At 43.3% G+C, this 20,788-nt stretch overlaps 1 protein-coding gene across 1 annotated transcript; it reads right to left on the bottom strand.

The window, feature by feature from the left end:
• Positions 1-670: 670 nt before the first annotated feature.
• ATP6V1F (ATPase H+ transporting V1 subunit F) lies at positions 671-8,150 on the bottom strand. Its single transcript, XM_089676950.1, has 2 exons — positions 7,889-8,150; positions 671-2,939 (listed from the first exon to the last, which is right to left on the bottom strand). The coding sequence occupies exons 1-2, from the start codon at positions 8,053-8,055 to the stop codon at positions 2,738-2,740; spliced, it is 369 nt and encodes a 122-aa protein (XP_089533076.1). The 5' UTR covers positions 8,056-8,150; the 3' UTR covers positions 671-2,737.
• Between the last annotated feature and the right edge of the window lie 12,638 nt (positions 8,151-20,788).

Raw genomic sequence — 20,788 nt, 5'->3', positions numbered from 1 at the left:
TATGCTGTATGTAGCCTCAGCTACATACAGTTCATATGGTGCAGGAACGCCACACAGCACCAACTCAGTGTGTAATACTGTATGAAATATGGATGCAAGCTCAGCTCCTCCTTGGCAACACTGACATATTTCGCCCCACCCAGATTAAGCCCCAGGGCTGGATGAAATGCATCAGAGGACATGGCCAAGGAGGAGCGGAGGCAGTTTTCATACAGTATTATGCACTGAGCTGGCAGTGTGCAGTGTCCTCACACCACGTTTGCATTTCTGTCTGGATTGAGCATTTTGGACATCTGCACCCTTTTTGAAATAGTGAATCACTGGAGCAGTATTATAAAAGGCACTTAGAGCAATGCTACAAGTGATTACAACGGGTTGCTGTACATAAAGTTCAAGCAGTGCTGACAGCCACTGCATGTGTTAAAGGAAACAGTTTGATTGGACCAGCTTGGCCCAAGCAAACTACTTAAATACTCCAAGAAACATGGTGTTAGGCGTTAATGGACAAGCTTAAATATGTTTGCGTAAAACTGATCAATTATTGCGCTATTAGACTTTTTTTTTTGTTAACGTATCCCGTTTTAGTGACCATCACAGCAATTAGGGGTAAATCTCTCATTTGCAAAAACACCTGCCCAATACAGTTTAGTAAGTAAACAAAAACACCAACTTCCACTTTTAGGGTATTTATTAAAACACAAACATATTTATAAGTTAGCCAACAATGATGGATCAAATGATTTAGGACACACTTAGTCTCCATGACAGAAAGCTGCTCATAAATTTAGAGCTCTTAATACATTATCAATAATTTAACAGCATGCAAATCTTGGAAAAAGATCTTTAAAACCAATATGTACAGCACACAGCTTTCAGGCTTCTCATTCTCTATATCTTCTGAATGAAGGCCAACTAAAAAGAACTCGTCCAGATTTAAAGCATATCTAAAGTTAAAACATTTTTTTTTTTTTTTTTTTTTAAGTTCCAGGTAGCGTTATAATGGGCTTCCCAACTTCTCCCCAGGACTAAACACAAGGGAACATGCAGAATTCTGAGTGGTCACCAGAACAGGGCTAGATATAAAATCTTCCAGTGGGGGAGACACTTAATCTGAAGACAATAGTCTGGTAGGGGACTTCGTTTTATTTGGTGACAGACAGGAAATGAAGTTAAATTTTCCCCAATGGGTTAGAGATGGCAAAAAAGTTTTGGCTTTAAATATATTTTAAAGTGGAAGTTCAGTCAAAATCTAACTAAAGCTAAACCTATTCACACCCGCATTCTAAGGCTATTCTATCTACCCTGTGATAGAAAAGATGCTTTATATGTACCTATTCTGAAGCCGCTACGGTCACATGATTGGTTCCAGTGTCAGCTTCAGTGTAGAGGAAGGTCAGCTCACAACAGATGACCCATACTAAGCCTACGGGTGATGTCACCGTAGAGGCATTTGCAGCCGTTGTTCGGCGATCATTCCTCTACACTGAAGTTGCTGCTGGAGAGATCATGTGACCGGACCAGAGTGACTTCAGAATAGGTAGGTATAGGCATCTTTTCTTTCCCAGGGCAGATAGAATAGTTTTAGAAAGCAGGTGGGAGTAGGTTTAGCCTTAGATTTTTACTGAACTTCCACTTTAAGGTCTTTCACATCTATCAGCATGCAACAGTGCATTATAATGCTGCATGTTTATTTATGCATTATGCAAAGAGCATTAATGACAATAATGTGTTCATTAGGCAGACATTAAAACCACAATACAAGTGTTTCTGTCCTTTCCTTTTCACTTGCGCCCTTTAATGTATGTTAATGCACAAAAACAAAACCATGATGTGAACAGGCTCAATTAAAATGAATTCATTTTTACAGATGGCTTGCATGTTTTCAGGACCAAAACACCATCTATAGCAGAAAAAGCATGAGTGAACAGTTCCACACAAAGGGTGCAAGCAGTAGGAGGTGCCACATAGAGAACAGTAGTGGGCTGAACTAGCAGGGTGCTTTTAAAACCAATATATTTTCTGGGAAAAAAAACAAAACACCACTTATAGTGGGCAACTCAGACATTTCTTCCAGAAACTAAAGCCTGCAATACAGGACTTGAATTTTGGACAATTCCTGCTAAACTGGCCAAAAACGTAAGTTGTGGGTGGCCCTGTGGGCACTGCCCGGCTCAACAAAAATAGATTTTTCAATCAAGTGTTGTGAAAGGAGTCAGGTTGAAAATGTCCAACCAGATGCAGTCACTGTTCAGGTATACGGACAGCTGTGGATGCCAGCTTTAGGATTGTAACAGCTAGAATGGGAGATCTGTTTAGCATGGATAGAGAAATTTTTATGCTCAAGACACATGAAGGTAAAGAAGCACAAGATATGTTTAGAACAATCACTATAGCAGAGTCATTGCCGAGCATTGCAAATCTGATGTGCTATGTATGTGTCCTGTACATCATAGAATTTTATAGAAGCAGATAAACTTAAATAAACCATATATCTGTTTTGAAAGATGGATAAACAGGTCACAAATCAGAGCTAATATTTACACACAGACTGTTAGTGTAATAATACAGATAAGACTCTTGAGATAAATTGTATGGGGGAAAAAAACAACAAAAAAACCCAAAGAGTACAACACATACAGACAGCTTCCACTGGTGACAGGTCACTGGTGTACAGTACAATTCTGGAAGTGAAAGGGTTACACAACACCCAGAACAGGAACCTCCAGACATAGAGCAGTTATCGCAGGTCATCAGCAGTGAACATGCCCTTGGCTCTCCGCAGTATGGAGTCCTTGTTTGCATCATACGGGTGCTCTTTGGATGGAATTTCGAGCACGGCTGGAATGGAGAGATTATGGGCATCGATGGCATGACGAATCATCTCAGCGATGAACTGATTAATCAGTATGATTCCAATATCATCACGCTGCAGGAAACTCCTGGACAAGGGAGGACAAAGAGAAAACATACGAAAATTACATTTAATAAACAAACAAACAATAAACGTAAACTAAAACCATACCATCAGTGAAGTCCACAAAAACTGCTCAAATGAAAATTGAAGTAATTTAACCTGTTGCTGCCCTTGTCACTGGGTGGCCGATGTTTGTGCTGAGTGCTCTAACTGTATGCCCCTAGCACAGAGACTGAGCTGTCAAAGACAGCTCTTGGTCCTCACCAACATTCGGTAGCGGGACCGGCTCCTGATCATGTTCCACCCCCACCCTTCTGTACACACACTATTAAAAGATATGCCATGGCTGGGCAAGAAGGGGTTAAAAACCAGAGCCTTCCACTGACCTGTGTATGGGATAGGATGCATCTATGTGCTTACAATTGTGTACAAGATAAAAGCTGTACAATCTAGAATGCTGTAGATGCTTCCAACACTGAACATTTACTGTAAACATTCAGCCTCTGTTATGAACACAAACACAGGACACCCATTAGAGAGGAAAACCTGCAAGACTGTGGTCAGAACATGTGAATGTATGGTGGAAAAAAAAAAAAAAAAAAAAAAAAAGCAGAAGTCCTATTGATCAAAGGGTGTAGTAGAACCTTTTCATTGATCATTGGTAACGTTATGGTTACATTTTTTGACAATCAGCTAAACTCATAATACTACACTTGTAAAAAAAAAACAAAACAAAAGTATTATATATATATATTTTATTATACAGTATTTATAAAGCGCCAACAGTTCGCTCAGCGCTGTACATTACAATGGGAGACAGAACAATATGATACACAAGGGGTTTGAGGGCCCTGCTCTTTCGAGTTTACAATCTAGTGTGTATGTGTATATATATATATATATATATATATATAAAATAAATAATGAACTCTCATGTAAAGGGCTCATTTCTAATTGTGCACAGAATACAAAAAATGTGGGGCTGCCCAGAGTGATCAGACGGTTTATCCAATTTTAAAGCAAATCTAACATGAAGCTTGATTGATCACTATATGTGACAATATGACTGTTGTCCCGTCTACATTATCTATATACTGGTCTCTACAAGTCAGCTGTCTGGGCACATCTCTGATATGATTGATTCCATACAATTTTCCTGGTGGTTTTTATTGTTTGTTTTTTAATAAGGTAGGTTCCAGGTCTTTCCTCAACACTCCTCAGCTGCTTGATTTGAGACTGGCATACAGACTGCGATCTGTACACACCTACCAGGGCCAATATAGACAGCAGCCAATAAACCTACCAGCATGTCTTTGGGGTATAACGAGAAACTAAAATTCCCAGAGGAAACCTGTACAACCACAGGGAGAAGATGCAAACAGTGTCCTGACCAAGATACAAACCAGGGAGCTCAGTGGTGCAAGGCAGGAGTGCTAACCACTGTGCAACATTTTGAAGAGTTGAATCTGTCCCAGTACTAAACACGTACAGTCACCATCAGGAGGATGAATGAGAGACCAAGAAATGGAAACCTAAAAAACCCACTACCCTGACAATAGTGCAATCAAATGTGGCGTTGTTAGATAGGACACACATCTATGAACAAGTATTGTCCCCATGGATAGAATATTCTCTTCCCAGATCTTCACACCTTGTGTATCTTGACACATGGTAATTGCCCAATAAAGCTCTGACAACAAATATCCAAATGGAGCTCATCTGCTATTTTTTCTAACTTATCTTCCCCACTCTCATTTGCACTTTTTTTTTTTTTTTTTTTCCTTTTGTATTTGAAAGTGAAATTCCTCACCTAGCAACTATATTGACTAATCCCTCTTGTCCCACAATATGAATACTTGGGGTAAACCTAGCCATGTCACAGTGGACAGCTTTGAAGAACATACAGAAAACAGCGACAGCATTAGATACTGAGTTACTGACACTCTATGCTGTTGGCTATACAATGTACGGATACATTCGGACTACTGTACCCTAGATGGACGCGTTCTGTGAGGGCCAGTAGTTCACACCATGAATAGCACAGGAACTCAATGGGGTTGATTTACTAAAACTGAAGAAGGCAAAATCTGGTGCAGCTGTGTGTAGCAGCCAATCAGCTTCTAGGTTTTAGGCTCCATGCACACTGGGTTTTTTCTAATAACGTTGGTAACATTAGCTGTGTAAAGTCACGTTAAAACTGAGTTTTTCAGCGTTTTTGCATTAGCGTTTAGCCACTTTTTTTTGCGCATAAAAACGTCCAAAACACATTTTTTTTCAGTGTTAGAGCATTTTTACAGCTAAAAAACTCCTCTAGAAATCCACTAGTCCTGGGGTTTTGTTCCAGACAAAAAAATGCCCCTGCCAAAAACCGCTGATTACAGTCTATGTGCGCATGGACACATAGGATAACAAGCTGGGGAGTTTACTGGCTGTAGAAAAAAAAAAGGCCAAAAGCCACAAACATCCAGTGTGCATGAGGACTTACTGTATTGTCAAATGCTTAACTGAAGAATCTGAAGTTAGAAGCTGATTGGCTGCAATGCACAGCTGCTCCAGATTTTGCACCCTCCAGTTTTAGAGAATCAACACACTGGGGTTATTTACTAAAGATGGAGAGTGCAGAATCAGGCTCACTTCTGCATAGAAACCAATCAGCTTCTAACCTCAGCTTGTTCAATTAAAGCGATTCTAAATGTTTTTTTTTTTTTGGAAAATAACAAACATGTCTATACTTACCTACTGTGTTCAGTGGTTTTGCACAGGGGAGCCTGGATCCTCATTTTCTCAGGTCCCTCGCAGGCTCTCCAGGCACCTCCCTCCTGTCGGGTGCCCCCACAGGAAGCAGCATGCTATGGGGGCACCCGCTGCTCCGTGTGTCCATGCTCTCATTGGCTGACTGGCTGTGACTGACAGCAGAGGGAGCCAATGGCTCCCGCTTGCTGTCTCAGCCAATGAGGAGGCAGAGACTCGAGATAGCCAAGGCTGTCATTTACATCACTAGATTGTGATGAGGCTCAGGTAAGTATAGGGGGGGGGGCTGCAGGAGCTGCTGCACACAGTTTGTTTTTTTTTTTTTTTAAACCTTCATACATAGAAAAAAAAAAACCTTCAGCCTTTACAATCACTTTAAGCTTTGGCAATAAAACCTGGAAGCTGATTGGTTTCTATGCAGAAGTGAGCCTGATTTTTGCACTCTCCATCTTTAGTAAATAAACCCCACTGTGTGTTCCTGAGCAGTTCACATGCGATCCGGGTGCAATGATATTTCGCCTATTCATTTAAATGGGCTGAAATAGTGCTGGATTGCACCAAAAGCAGTACATGCCCTACCTTTCAAAAATACTTCTGTACCATGCAATCCGGTGCAGGCAAACACACTGCATTTGTGACCTGCATTTGGGGTGTTGCTACCATTGCATTAACACCTGCTGCAGATCGCATAGTTAATATGTAGTGCACTGTGAGAAACACACACAGAACTGCCATTAGGCTAGGTTCACACCCGAAAGAATGATTGCGACTGCAAGACAGCACTTGTTCCTGCAGCTGCAACCACCTGCATAGAAAAATGCACTGCCACCCAGGAGTTGTGTGAGGGTGCCATTAATCCTAATGACACCCCCATGAACTGAGAATGGCACTGCACTTGTGGTTTCCATGCAGGCAATGTTTTCAAAATTAGTGCAAGGATCTTTTCCCTTCAGAAAACTCAGCAGCCTATTAAATTGAATGGACTGCTGCGCCGAATGCAGCTTGCAGAGCTGCACAAGTGTGAACCCGGCCTAAGGCTAGGTTCATGTCTGTGGGTGATTGCTGCTGCGGGACCGCACCTATTCCTGCAGCTGCAACCACCGGCAAAGAAAAACGCAGTAGATGTGTGCGAGTTGTATTAATCCTAATGGCATGCTACACACACTGGAAGTCGCTCCCACACTGCGCTTGTGGCTCCCATGCGGGCTGTGATTTCTAAATTGCTGCAGAAACCTTCTCCCTGAGTTTCAGGAGGCACGGCGGACCATTCAAATGAATAGGCTGCCATGTCTGTGCAAAACGCAGCTTGAAGAGCCTCATCAATGTGAACCAGGCCCAAGCATGTCTCTTCCAATACACTGCAGAATCATCTCTGTCAAGCAGATTGAATTTTGGAATTAGAGAAAGAATGTTATGTTGTGTTGTAAGCCCTCCGATCATCTGATCATCATACAATGTACAAATGGGGAAGGGGAATCCAGGGAGTACCATTACCATGTGACATGTGAGGATGCTCCATGTCTGGCTGACTCCAGGGATCATACAGGACAGTACATAGCTGTAGGCCAGTGATCAATCCATAGATCAGAGTGACAGCCAGGAAAGTGACATTCTGGGAGGGGGTACACCCTGGGGGCTCCATACCGCCCCATACAGGAAGAGGACAGAGCCCAGTCCTGGCACAGGCTGTAGAGGGCCCATTCCATGGATAGAAGGACCTTTACAGTCATGGTAGGGGGAGGGTGCACCCTGGGGGATCCATACCTCCTCACACAGGAAGAGGACAGGGCCCAGTCCTGGCACAGGCTGCAGAGGGCCCATTCCATGGATAGGAGGACCTGTACAGTCATGGGGGGGTGCACCCTGGGGGATCCATACCTCCTCACACAGGAAGAGGACAGGGCCCAGTCCTGGCACAGGCTGTAGAGGGCCCATTCCATGGATAGGAGGACCTGTACAGTCATGGTGGGGGGGAGGGTACACCCTGGGGGATCCATACCTCCTCACACAGGAAGAGGACAGGGCCCAGTCCCAGTAGAAGCTGTAGAGGGCCCATTCCATGGATAGAAGGACCTGTACAGTCATGGGGGGGGGGGGGGGATACCTCCCTTTAGTACAATGGGCCCTCATTCGGTGCTCACTCCGGGGACAAGAAAGCCCCCTTCCTCTTTCTATACATCTATCAGCCTCGCCCTCCGCACAGCTCCCTCCCCGGTCACTCACCGGAAGGTCTCCTCTATCTCCGTGACACTCGTCTCTTTCTCCACCACCAGGAAATTCGGCTTCCGGTTCTTGTTCAGCTCTCCGACCCCCCCAAGTAAGAAGCCGGTACAGGTGTCCTCGTCCCCGATCACAGCGATCAGCTTTCCCCGCGCCAGACCGCCCGCCATGATCACTCCGCTATCAGCTGACTGTCTATTCCACACACTACTGGCCTCTGTGCTCGGAGCTCAGGACTGTCACGTGAACCGGAGCGTGAAGTCAGCTGACAGTGCGAGAGGGGGCGGGGACTCCTGTGAAGGTCAAATTCCGCTATGTACAGTATTAAGGAAGTGATGAGGAAGGTTACTACATGGGGAAGGGTTGCTACTTCATCACTTTAAACCCGAACACATATTCAATACACAGATTTTGTGGCTGACTAACCACTTACCTACAGGGCACTAATACCCCCTTCCTGCCTAGGCCAGCCTTGAGTGCTGTTGCACTTTAATAATTGCGCGGTCATGCAACACTGTACCAATATGACATTTTTATTTAGAGCTTTCTTCTGGTGGTATTTAATCACCTCTGGGTTTTTTTTATTTTTTGCTAAACAAACCAAAAACAACTGAAAATTAAATGTTTAAAAAAAATTTTTTTTTTCTTAGATTTTGTTATAAAATTTTGTAAATAAGTGATTTTTCTCCTTCACTTATGTGCGCTAATGAGGCTGCAGTGATGAGCACTGATAGGCTGCACTGATGGACACTGATAGGTGGCATTGACAGGCATCACTGATGGGCACTGAAAGGCAGCACTCATATATGACATTGATAGGTGGCACTGATGAGGAGGTTCTAGTAGGTGGCACTGATGGTCATTGACAGGCATCACTGGTTGGCACTGACTGGCACTGTTAGGCGGCACTGATAGGCAGCACTGATGCGCACTGATAGGTGGCACTGATTGGCAGCACTGATAGATGACACTGAAAGGCAGCTCAGATGGGCACTGATATGTGGCATTAATGTGCACTGGGAGGCACTGATGGGCACTGGCAGGTGGTATTGATGAGCACTGACAGCTGGCATTGATGGGCACTGCTGGGGCTACACTGATCATCAGGGCACACTGATGATCAGTGCCCTGATGATCAGTGTACTTGTCCCCTCCGAGGAATGCCGATTACCGGCTCTCCTCACGAGCTGTCAGCATGACAGCTTGTAAGGAGAGAAATGCAGGTAACCGGCATTTCCCTATTTACATGCGATCAGCTCTGATTGGACACATGACCAAGACGACATCTTCGGCTCTTTCCGTTGATCGGTGATCCGCTGTGTCCACGTGGTTAGAATGGGAGGACGTCATATGACGTATTCCCAGAACAAGAGAAACGCCTTGCGCCCCTCATTGCCTTATATGGCGGGTGGGAGGCGGTTAAGCTGGTAATTAAACTACTGCTACAGGGCGGCAGGGCCTACAAAATCAGGTATATACGTATATATATATATATATGTGATTTTGTATTTCCGAGTAGGGGATGCGTACACACGCCCTACCCACGCTGCCATTGGTGGCTTCAGCTGTCAATCACCAGGCTGCGGCCAGTGATTCAACACTGGCACACGGCAATCGCCAAGTATCACTGACGGGGGGGGGGGGAGACCTGTATGTAAACAACACAGATCTCCCCCCTCAGCTCCTGCACACTGCTTTGTATGGCTCTGCACAGCACAGCCACACAAAGCAGTGTGATTACAGGGAAATACAGCACACAGTTAACCCTTTGATTGCCCCACATGTTAACCCCTTCCTGCCCAGTGCCATTAGTACAGTGTCAGTGCTTTTTTTTTTAGCACTGATCACTCTATTGGTGTCACTGGGGATGTCAGTGAAACCAAGTCAGTTCTCCCCAGTGTCAGAATGCCCTCCACAGTCCCGCTATAAGTCGCTGATCACTGCCATTACTAGTATTAAAAAAAAAATCCCAGTACATATACCGCCAATTGTAAACGCTATAATTTTCACGTAAACCAGTTTACACATATTGGGATTTTGATTAGCAAAGAAATGTCAAATATATATTTATACACTGCATGTTGAAATGTGTTTTTTTATATATTATAAAATATAAGACAAACATTTATTTAAATATATTTTTTTAAATATTTAAATTTTTTAAATCCATAGGGTGACTGTAGTATTTGCGAGGGAACAGGGTCCAGGGGGAAGGTGGTTAGGTGGGCTTTAGAAAAAAAGTTTACCAACCACCTCTATAGTAGCTGAGTTAAACAAGGGAAGTATAGATTGTGCAGGTGGACAAGGAGTGTAGGGTGAGGGAGATATCTGTGCAGTGGAGATTTTGTCATGAATTGTATCAATCTTATTTTTGAAGTGTTTAGCGATCTCCCAGGGCAGTGAGTGAGTTAGTGGGTGGAGGTAATGAAGGACGAAGTAAAGAGTTAAAGGTAGAAAGGAGTTGACGGGGATTGCGTGAGAGGGTGTTAATGAGAGTGATAAAATAGGTCTGTTTGGCAGTGTGGAGATAGGAGTTGTATTTTTGAAGGGCAGATTTATGTTGGTCGAAGTCTTTCTGCGACTTATTCTTATGCCATAAACGCTCCAGAGCACGGCTACGTTTTTTGAGGCATCTGCTTTTGTCTGTTTGCCAGGGCTGTAGCAGTCGGGGCCAATGTGTCCACGGTAGATGACAGTGAACTGTTGCAGACAGAAGTGGCCAGGTTGGGGCAGGACAGGGCTGAGATTTTGTCACAGAGACAATCTGTTGCCGAAAAAAGAAGAGAGGGGTTAAGATAGCAAAGGTTTCTACGGGTAACTGGTAGTTGGAAGACAAGGAGGAGGAAGCCAAGGAGAGAGTGAAGCTAATAAAGGAGTGATCAGAGAGAGGAAAAGGAAAGTTGGTGAGGTTGCAAGGAGTGCATAGGTAGAATACAAGGTCGAGGCAGTTACCATTGGAGTAAGTAGAAGCATGTGTCCATTGTTTGAGGTCAAAATAAGTGGTTAGACTTAGGAGTTTAGAAGTAGCAGGATTGTTAAGATTAACAGGGATGTTGAAGTCACCAAGAATGATAGTGGGAATTTCAGAAGAGAGAAAGTAAGGCAGCCAGGCAGAGAAGTCATCAAGGAAGCTTGATACCAGTCCAGGAAGCCAATAGATCACAGCAATTCTTAAAGAAACTGGAGAGAATAGACAAATAGAGTGAACTTCAAATGAGGAGAGGGACAGAGAGGGAGGTGAATAAAGGACCTGAAAAGTGATTTGTGGGGATAGGAGGAATCCAACTTCACCTCCTTTCCATCCACTAGGCCTGGGAGAGTGAGTCCAGAGGAGACCACCATGGGAGAGGGCAGCAGGAAAGGGAAAGTCAGATTCATAAAGCCAGGTTTCCGTAATTGCAAGCAGGTTAAAGGAGTTTGTGATAAAAGCCCCAAGTCCACTCTTTAACAAACTCGTGCAGACTCCACCTCCGCAACATCGCCAAAATCCGCACGTTCCTAACTCCAGAAACCACTAAACAGCTCATCCACTCCCTCATCATATCACGACTCGACTACTGCAACTCCCTCATCACTGGCCTGCCTCGCCGCTGGCTATCCCCGCTTCAGTCAATCCTGAATACGGCTGCCAGACTCATTCACCTTTCCAACCGCTCCGTTTCCGCCACCCCCCTCTGCCAATCCCTCCACTGGCTTCCGATTGCGCAACGGATCAAATTCAAAATCCTAACGCTGACGTACAAAGCTGTCCACCATACTGCCCCGAACTACATCACTGACCTAATATCCAAGTACCGCCCAGCACGCACACTCCGCTCCTCACAAGACCTCCTTCTCTCTAGTTCCCTGGTCTCCTCCTCCCATGCCCGCCTCCAGGACTTCTCCAGGGTGTCACCCATCCTCTGGAACTCCCTGCCCCAACCCATCAGATTATCACCTACTCTCCTCTCCTTTAGGCGCACCCTGAAAACCCATCTCTTCAGGGAAGCCTACCCCGCCCCCTGCTAACTTGCCGACCTCCTCCACTCTTCCTACCACTCCATCCCCCACAGCTATCTCCTCCTGTGCCACCATCCCCTCCCTCCTAGATTGTAAGCTTGAAAGAGCAGGGCCCTCGATCCCCTCATGTTTTGCATTGTATTGGTATTGTTCTGTCACATGTTCTGTCCCCCTTTATAATGTACAGCGCTGAGCGAACTATTGGCGCTTTATAAATACTGTATAATAATAATAATAATAATAATAATAAAAAGGTCATGGACAGAGGTGAGTTTGTTACAGACAGAGTGGGCATTCCAAAGGGCACAGAAAAAGGGGAGGCTGATTCTAGGAAGAAGAGGAATAGTAACCAGATTATGTGAATTGCGGCTGCTGTTAGAGGATAGGGTGTGCCGGGTGTATTGGTCAAAGGAAAAAGATGGCGGTCCAGGATTTGGGGAAATATCTCCAGATGTTAGGAGAAACAGAAGGGTGAGAGAGGTAATATGGGAAAATGACTTAGATGGAGGGATAGGTCCCAGTGTCCTGGAGGTTTTATTAGTATTAGAGTTGATGAGTACAGCAATAAGGTGAAGACAGGAGTGAGGGTGATATATATAAGCTGTGGGATGGAGAAGAGGGGTGAAGGATAGAGAGTTTGAAGAGAGAGGATACAGCTGTGAGAAGGATGAGTAGGAAGTGCATGCTACAGAGTGATGATATGAAGAAGCAGACTGGGTAAGAGCTGGAAGAATTGGATGGGGAAACAGGTCACCTGTAGTCTGGATAGTATTTGAAGTTGTCTGCTTCTCGCTTTGTGCATTTGCTGAAGTGCAGTGCTCAATACTTAAGCCACGATCAGTACTTTAGCCAAGATGATAGTTGCCAATGCTACCCCTGGCTGTGCTGCCCCTGGCTGTGCCTTCCCTAAGAAGGGCCTAAATTTGTATTGAGTTGGGTGGAGGTATTGAAAATTAATCAACTAGGAATGCATAGCAGAGACACATGCCTAGCAAGGAAACTTCTCACACTAAAGGAGGGCTACAAGAGAGCAGGAGGGCAGAGTTGTATAGATTACAACTCTGTCCCTAGGGTTCAATATTGAGCTGGCCCATCCTTTGCAGCTATAACAGCTTCAGCTCGTCTGGGAAGGCTGTCCACAAGGTTTAGGATTGTGTCTATGGTAATACTTGACCATTCTTCCAGAAGTGCATTTGTGAGGTCAGGCATTAATGTCGGACACGAAGGCCTGGCTCACAGTCTCCGCTCTAATTCATCCCAAAGGTGTTCTATCAGGTTGAGGTCAGGACTCTCTGCAGGCCAGTCAAGTTCCTCCACCCCATACTTGCTCATCCATGTCTTTATGGACCTTGTTTTGTGCACTGGTGTCATGGCAGTCATGTTGGGGCCAACCCCAAACTGTTCCCACAAAGTTGGGAGCATGAAATTGTCCAAAATGTCTTGATATGCTGATGCCTTAAGAGTTCCTTTCACTGGAACTAAGGGGTCAAGCCCAAGCCATAGAAAAACAACCCCACACTATAATCCCCCCTCCACCAAACTTTACACATGGCAAAATGCAGTCAGGCAAGTACTGTTCTCCCTGTACAGGGCAATTCAGCTCTGATTAACACCCTGGTCACATCAGATGCAATTTGGCATGCGATTTGCATGCCATGCGACTTGCAAATCGTATGCCAAGTTGCACTCTATTGTCCAGAATTAGAACGGTCAAATCGGTGTGGTTCCGACTTGGTTGGAGCTGCACCGATTTCTAAAGTAGTACATGTACTACTTTTGGTGCAATTTGCATAGCCATCTGTGTCAGATGTCTTGCAAATTGCACATGAGATCGGCAGGTCACCCGACTTTGAAATAATGCAATTTTTCTGTAAGTTGCACGATTTCAAAGTCAGGCTTGATGTGACCGGGGGGTAATGACAGTTGCATTATCGAGTATACAGAGAAGGTCCCAGCAACTGGAGCAGTCAAAAATTGTCTATCAACATTTCTGCAAGAAACATTGTTGTATGTTGTATCTTTCTGTTTATTCATCTACAGATCAAATGGATGAAAATGGTTCTATGCATGAAGGTAAAAAACCTTCTGTGTGCAGCAGTGCCCCCAGCCCTCACAATACTTACCTGAGCCTCATCGTGATCCAGTGATGTGAATGACTGCCTCGGCTGTTCCAGGTTTCTTGCTCCTCATTGGCTGAGATAGCAAGCAGGAGCTATTGCTGTCAATCGCAGCCAGTCAACCAATGAGGAGAGAGAGGGGGCAGGGCCAAGCCACGTCAATGGACACATGGAGCAGCGGGTGCCCCCATACCAAGCTGCTTGCCTTGGGGGCACCCAACAGACAGGAGGAGCCAGAAGAGCCTGCGGGGGACCCGAGAAGAGGAGAATCCAGGCTGCTCTGTGCAAAACCACTACACACAGCAGGTAAGTATAGACATGTTTGTTATTTTACAAAAAAAAAAAATAAAAAATTAACCTTTAGAATCGCTTGAACTTCGATCTGCAGATGAGAAGTTCAGCTTGTTTGTCTCCCCCCCTCCACTGCCACAATTGGCATTTTTTTGGGGGGAGGTAGTTTTGACAGGTACCTACTTCTGGGTAAGATCACCATGGCGATCTTTTGGCCCCTCCTTCTTCTTTCCCTCTGCAGCCTTCTGAGATACGCACAGATCACACAAGACTGGGGAAAGAGTCACACAGTGCAGCACAATTTGTAGCTGATGACATCTATTTTTTTTTGGGGGGGGGGGGGGGTAGCTCCACTTTAAAGCAACCTGACAAGTAAAAAAAAGGTTTTTTTTTGTTTTTTTTCAGTTAAATGTTCTGTTTAACCCCTATTAACCCTTATTTTACCCTAATCAGCCCTAAATAACTAATTTTCCTTCTTCGCTCAATTATAATTTACAGTATCTGCTGATTTTTTTTTTCTATTTTATTTACAAATAATATTTAAACTTTTTTTTTGTTTGCTTCGTTCATATTTTTACAGCTTTATCATTCAGTATATTTACACATATCTCATTGACAAAAAAGCACAAAATTTAAGAAACAAAATTTAACTTTACAATGCTTTGTAATAGAATCATAATTTTAGTGTCATTTTAAATGGGACAAATTACAGAATAAAATGCACACTTTTTATGTACAGTAGCACTATTTCTTTTTAAACTAACACTGCTAAAAAAAGAAAGAGTGAGTTTTGTTTAGTTTCTCTGGGGTTAATCCAAATCAAGAGATAAATATAATGTTTTGCGTTTAAAAAAAAACGTTTTTTTTTTGCACCAATTATCTCACTATTTTAACAAATGTGTAGTATTTACATAACATTTGATATTTTACTTGATGAATTGACTCTTTTATTATCGCATGCAATATTTCCAAAAAATGAGTCATGTGACCTGCATATCACATGCAATAACCTTTTGGGAATTGACCCTGTTATGTTTAATTGTCTAAAGATTAAAAAAAAAAAAAAAAAAAATTATAGTTGCAAGACAATATTCACGAAAAGAAAGCTCTGTTTGTACTTAAAAAAAAACAATATATGTACAGTGAGTCCCTGACGTACGAACATTCAAGTTGCGAACTGTCACAAATACGAACGGTCCTCGTATTATGAACATTCGTAGATGCGAACAAAGTGCCGGAAGTAGCTCACGTGTCTGCCGGATATTATCACAACTGCGCTGCTGTGTGCTTAATGTACAGTACACTGCGTGTACTGTGCAGAGCCCAGGATGTCCGGAAACAAGAGGAAAAGCATTGGTGATGTGGAGGGGACTGCTAGGAAGCGCAAAGCAATAACCATGGAAACAAAAGTGAAAAAAAATTGAGATATTGGACCGAGGCGAAAAGATAGTAGACATCGCTCGTTCTTATAACATGAATCGTTCAACCATTGGCACAATTCTAAAGAACAAGGCTAAGATCATGGAACATGTGAAGACTGCTGTACCTATGAAGTCAACAATAATATCCAAAAGGGTGGTAAAGTGGTAGAGGAGATGGAGTGTGTGGATGCATGATCAGCATCAGCGTCGAGTCCCTCTCAGCTTAATGCTTATTCAAGAAAAAGCTAGGAGCCTGTTTGAAGACTTGAAGAAAAAACAGGGTGAACAGTGTGCATCTTTTACTTTCAGCCATGAATGGTTTAACAGATTCAAGGCTAGAGCCAATCTTCACAACATAAAAGTAAGTGGTGAGGCTGCGAGTGCAGATACCATAGCTGCCCAAGAATTTCCAGCAACACTTAGAGAAAGTATTAACGAAGGTGCTTATTTACCCCTTCAGGTTTTTAACGTCGATGAGACAGGACTGTACTGGAAGAGGATGCCAGAACAAAGTTACATCAATAAATAGGAAAAGGTGATGCCAGGCTTCAAAACAACAAATGACAGACTTGCTCTGTTTGGTGGCAATTTTTCCAGTGATATGAAACTAAAGTCTCTCTTTGTTTACCATTCAGAGAACCCAAGAGCCCTCAAAAACATAGCCAAGGGCTCTCTACCTGTTGTGTAGAAGAGTAACTCCAAAGCCTGGGTTACACAGGATATTTTCCTGGAGAAATATTGTTTGGAGAAAGATATCCCATTCAACATTCTTTGCTGCTTGACAATGCTCCAGGTCACCCCCAATTCATGGATGACTTTCATCCCAACATCAAAGTAGTGCATCTGTCACTGAATACTATGGCGCTCATCCAACCTATAGACCAATGAGTTATTGCGACTTTCAAGAAATATTATTTATGTCTAACCTTGTCAGGCAGTGAAGGCTATTGATGAAACAGGAACAACCTTGAAACAATTTTATAAGGACTATAACATCTACAAAGCCATAAAAAACATCAACTTTGCTTGGCGTGTGTGTTCGGCTGTCACCATGAATGGGGTTTGGAAGAAACTTTCCCTGCATTTTGTTCATGAAGTTCATGGACTTGAGAAGATGGGTAAGGAGTCCAAAGAGGTCTTCAACAACTTAGTGACCCTTAGCACGAAGCTGGAGCTAGATCTGCAAGAGGATGACTTACTAATGAGGACCTGATGGAGTTAGAGGCCCAGAAAAGAGCCAAGAGGAAGCTGTAACTGAAGAACCAAAGAAATTAACAACACAGGAAATGGCAAGGGGTTTTACTTTACTTGAAGAGACGCTGTTAGTTTTTGAGGCACATGACCCCAACATAAAACGATACACAAAAGTTGCAGCAGCCATTCAGAATGTCATCCAGTGCTACAGAGTCATCTATGATGAGAAAAAAAGAGATAGTACTCAGACATCACTGGATCATTTTTTGCAGAGGGTAGACAGAATTGAATCCATCAAAAATCCTGTGTCATCAACATCAGGTGTGAGTGAAATTCCATCTTGCCCTTCATCTCCTATTGTTGATGACTCTTCAGATCCGTCAACATCAAGTATGGGCCAAATCCCATCTTGCCCTCCATCTCCTATTGTTGATGATCCTTCAGCTCCGTCAACATCAGGTGTGGGCCAAATCCCATCTTGCCCTCCATCTCCTATTGTTGATGATCCTTCAGCTCCGTCAACATCAGGTGTGGGCCAAATTCCATCTTGCCCTCCATCTCCTATTGCTGATGATCCTTCCACTTCCACAACATCAGGTGTGGGCCAAATTCCATCTTGCCCTCCATCTCCTATTGCTGATGATCCTTCCGTTCCGTCAACATCAGGTGTGGGCCAAATTCCATCTTGCCCTTCATCTCCTAATGCTGATGATCCTTCCGCTCCGTCAACATCAGGTGTGGGCCAAATTCCATCTTGCCCTCCATCTCCTATTGCTGATGATCCTTCCGCTCCGTCAACATCAGGTGTGGGCCAAATTCCATCTTGCCCTCCATCTCCAGATCCACCATCTCCCACCTACCCTCCCTCCTCCAGTTAGTAACTCCACTATATGCCAGTTGTGGTACTGTACTGTACTGTGCCACCATTTTAAGGTAATTGGTAAAGTAAAAATACTGTAGTTTACATACAGTTGTACTGTACCACCATTTTAAGGTACAGTAACTGTAAAACTAAAAAAAAAGTTTATTTATAGCTGTACTGTACCGCCATTTTAATGAAACTGTAAAGGTAAAATAGTTTATTTACAGTATTTTGTGTGTGTGGGTTTTTTCATGCTTTACATTGTATATTTGTGTCAAAGGTGTATAAGACCCACTTTGTCAGACTTACGAACAAATCTGATTTACGAATGTTGTCCCAGAATAGAACTCGTTTGTAAGTCGGGGACTTACTGTATTACGTTGTTTTCTTAAAGTGTTACTAAACCCACAACAGTAAAATCAGCCTGTATATGCAGTAAAGCATGCTTGTTATACTCACTGTGGAACCTATTGGGTTAATCCTCTGCATTGTGTAAAAAGGCCCTTTGACCCTTTCTCCTGTGCTCCTCCCCTTTTTCAAGTGACCACCTCTAATCTCCTGATAAGACAGACTGGACCGTAGGCATTTTACACATGCTCGGTTTGGTGTGTATTGCTAAAGAGGTTTTTTTTTTTCTTGGGAGAGTGCAGGTGATCATCACAGGGCCAATCAGCACTGTCCAGACAGAGGTCAGGGGTTCAACATCCTCCTCGAGCAGAAATAAAACTCCTCCTACAAGCTGTAACTATGGCTTTGCTGAACACTAATAGAAGTCACAAGACTGCTCTAACTGCTGATGAGAAAAGGTATTTAGCAGTTTATATTTACTAAAATAATTGCACTATCATGTTCTGTGTAGCAGAAAGAAAACTCCTACAAACTTTAGCTAATGCTCTGCTGAACACTGATAGAAGCCATGAGACTGCTCTAACGTCTGATGAGAAAAAGTAGTTAGCAGCTTATATTTACTAAAATAATAGAATTTCCATGTTCTGTGTACTGTGGGAGACCACATATAGTGGATGCAGGGTCCTGGGTTCAGTAACACTTTAAGTAATGGCAAAGTTATACAGGTCCTTATCAGAAATGTAAAAATTGCTCTGGTCCATTAGGGATGCATAGGTGTGAGAGGCGAAGTGGTTATAGAGAATTTAGCATTTTGTTCTGCCTCTAAACACCTCTCATGTTAGCCTAGGTATTCATGCACACATAGGCATTTACAGGCGTTTAGAGGCAGAAAAAAAACCTTGCGCATTTGGGAGAGGAGCATTTTAGAAGGAGAAACGTCTAACGCCTAAACATGTGTAAATGCACGCAAGTACTAGGGATATTTAGCTCTTGAGTATTCATTTCAGTTGTCAGAATAAATTTATATTCTGGCCAATGGAATGAATGAACACCCAACAACTCAATGTACATAAACACGTTTGAAAAACACTTTAGGCTCTCTTTTAAGCTGTTTTATTCCTGTCAGGAGAAAAGATGTTCAGAAGAGCTGAGCAAAGGCCTAGTGTGCATGATGCCCTAGAATTCCTGCTTACTCCTAACTAGTCTCCGAACTGTCCTCTCCCCCTCCTGTGTGGCAGGCATTGTTTATTCCCAGTGATGCAATGGCATTTTCTACTCTTACTGACCACAGTCTGGCCCCCCTATAGTCTAAAGGATGGTAAACTGTCTCTTGGTTTGGAGACCCCCTGCCCTAGTATGCAGAGTAGCACAGTGATCATGGGATTATTCTGCATATTGTCTGTATGTATTTATTATGTATCTTCTAAAGAACTTTTTAAAATAAAGATGGCATATTAGCCTTTTATGAACTATGTATACACTAGTTAATCGGCCTAAAACGTCTCATGGGGATTATATGCAAAAGGATTTTCTAGTATAGTGAAGGATGCTGGCAGCAAGAAAGATCACCCATCCCCATAGATTCAAAGTTGATCCATTGTTCGACTTCAGTACAGCCAACCTGTCAGAAATTTTTTCACGCAATAATTATAGCCACCAGTAGTGATCATTGTGTTCTGCTGGAAGGGAGGGCTCCCCACAGAGCACAATAGCACTGCAGGAGGGAATCAAGCAATTTTATTTTTTTCTACCCATGGTGGAAGGAAAGAAAACTGCATAATCTATGGGCTGCTTAAGACCGGAGGAGACAGAATCTCAAGCAGCTGTGCATGGCAACCAATCAGCTTTGATCTTTCATTTTCAATGTTTAAAGGATTAAGTAGATGAAAAGAAGCTGTGCAGCTTTAACAAAGTTGAATAATGCCCTTGCTGTAGGTGTAGGCCATTTATGTACCCCATATAGCTTGACTGGGAAACGTCTAGGATGTTGCTAAGGACGTTGCTAAGAGAAGCATAGTGTTACCTTTACCATCACAAGAGTGAGCTCTCAAATGCTGAGCTCAAAGTTATTGCATCAGTGGAGAGAAAGTGCATGCAAGAAGGTTTGACTCAGAGAAAGAGCTCACTCCTCTAATGGTAAAAGTGAGCAGTAACACTAGGCTTCTCTTAGCAACATCCTTAGTGACAACGTATACATTTTCCAGTCAGGCTTCATGAGAAACATAAGTGGCCTACACTTCAAGCAAGGGCCTTATTTACCTGTGGTCAAAGTTGCACTGTTTGTTTTAATCTACAGATGTCCCTCATTTAGGCGTTTATTGGTAAAGGTGAATTATGCGTTTAACTGAACTAGCTGAAGATAGAAGCTGATTGGTTGCCATGCACGGCTGCTCCAAATTCTGCCTGCTCCAGCTGTAATAAATGTCCCCGCTCTGTCGTTTGACAGGTCACATTGTTCACAGTGACTGACCACCATTCCTAGGATGATCTAGTGATGGCTTCTCATGCCTGTTTAGACATCAGCAGAGTTTTGTTTATATTACTGGAGGACATTGTCATTTTTTGGTAAACTACTGCACATTTAAAAAAAAAACAAAACAACAAAACCTTTCCTTATTTTCCACATTTACTGTAAACATTCAACTTTTGTTATGTACACAAACATAGAGCT

Source organism: Staurois parvus, unplaced genomic scaffold, assembly GCF_062004578.1.
Source record: "Staurois parvus isolate SC_StPar_1 unplaced genomic scaffold, SC_StPar_1.0 ptg000175l, whole genome shotgun sequence".
Classification (NCBI taxonomy): domain Eukaryota; kingdom Metazoa; phylum Chordata; class Amphibia; order Anura; family Ranidae; genus Staurois; species Staurois parvus.
The sequence above is the reverse complement of the archived record's forward strand: the minus strand, read 5'-3'. Positions and strand labels throughout refer to the sequence as shown.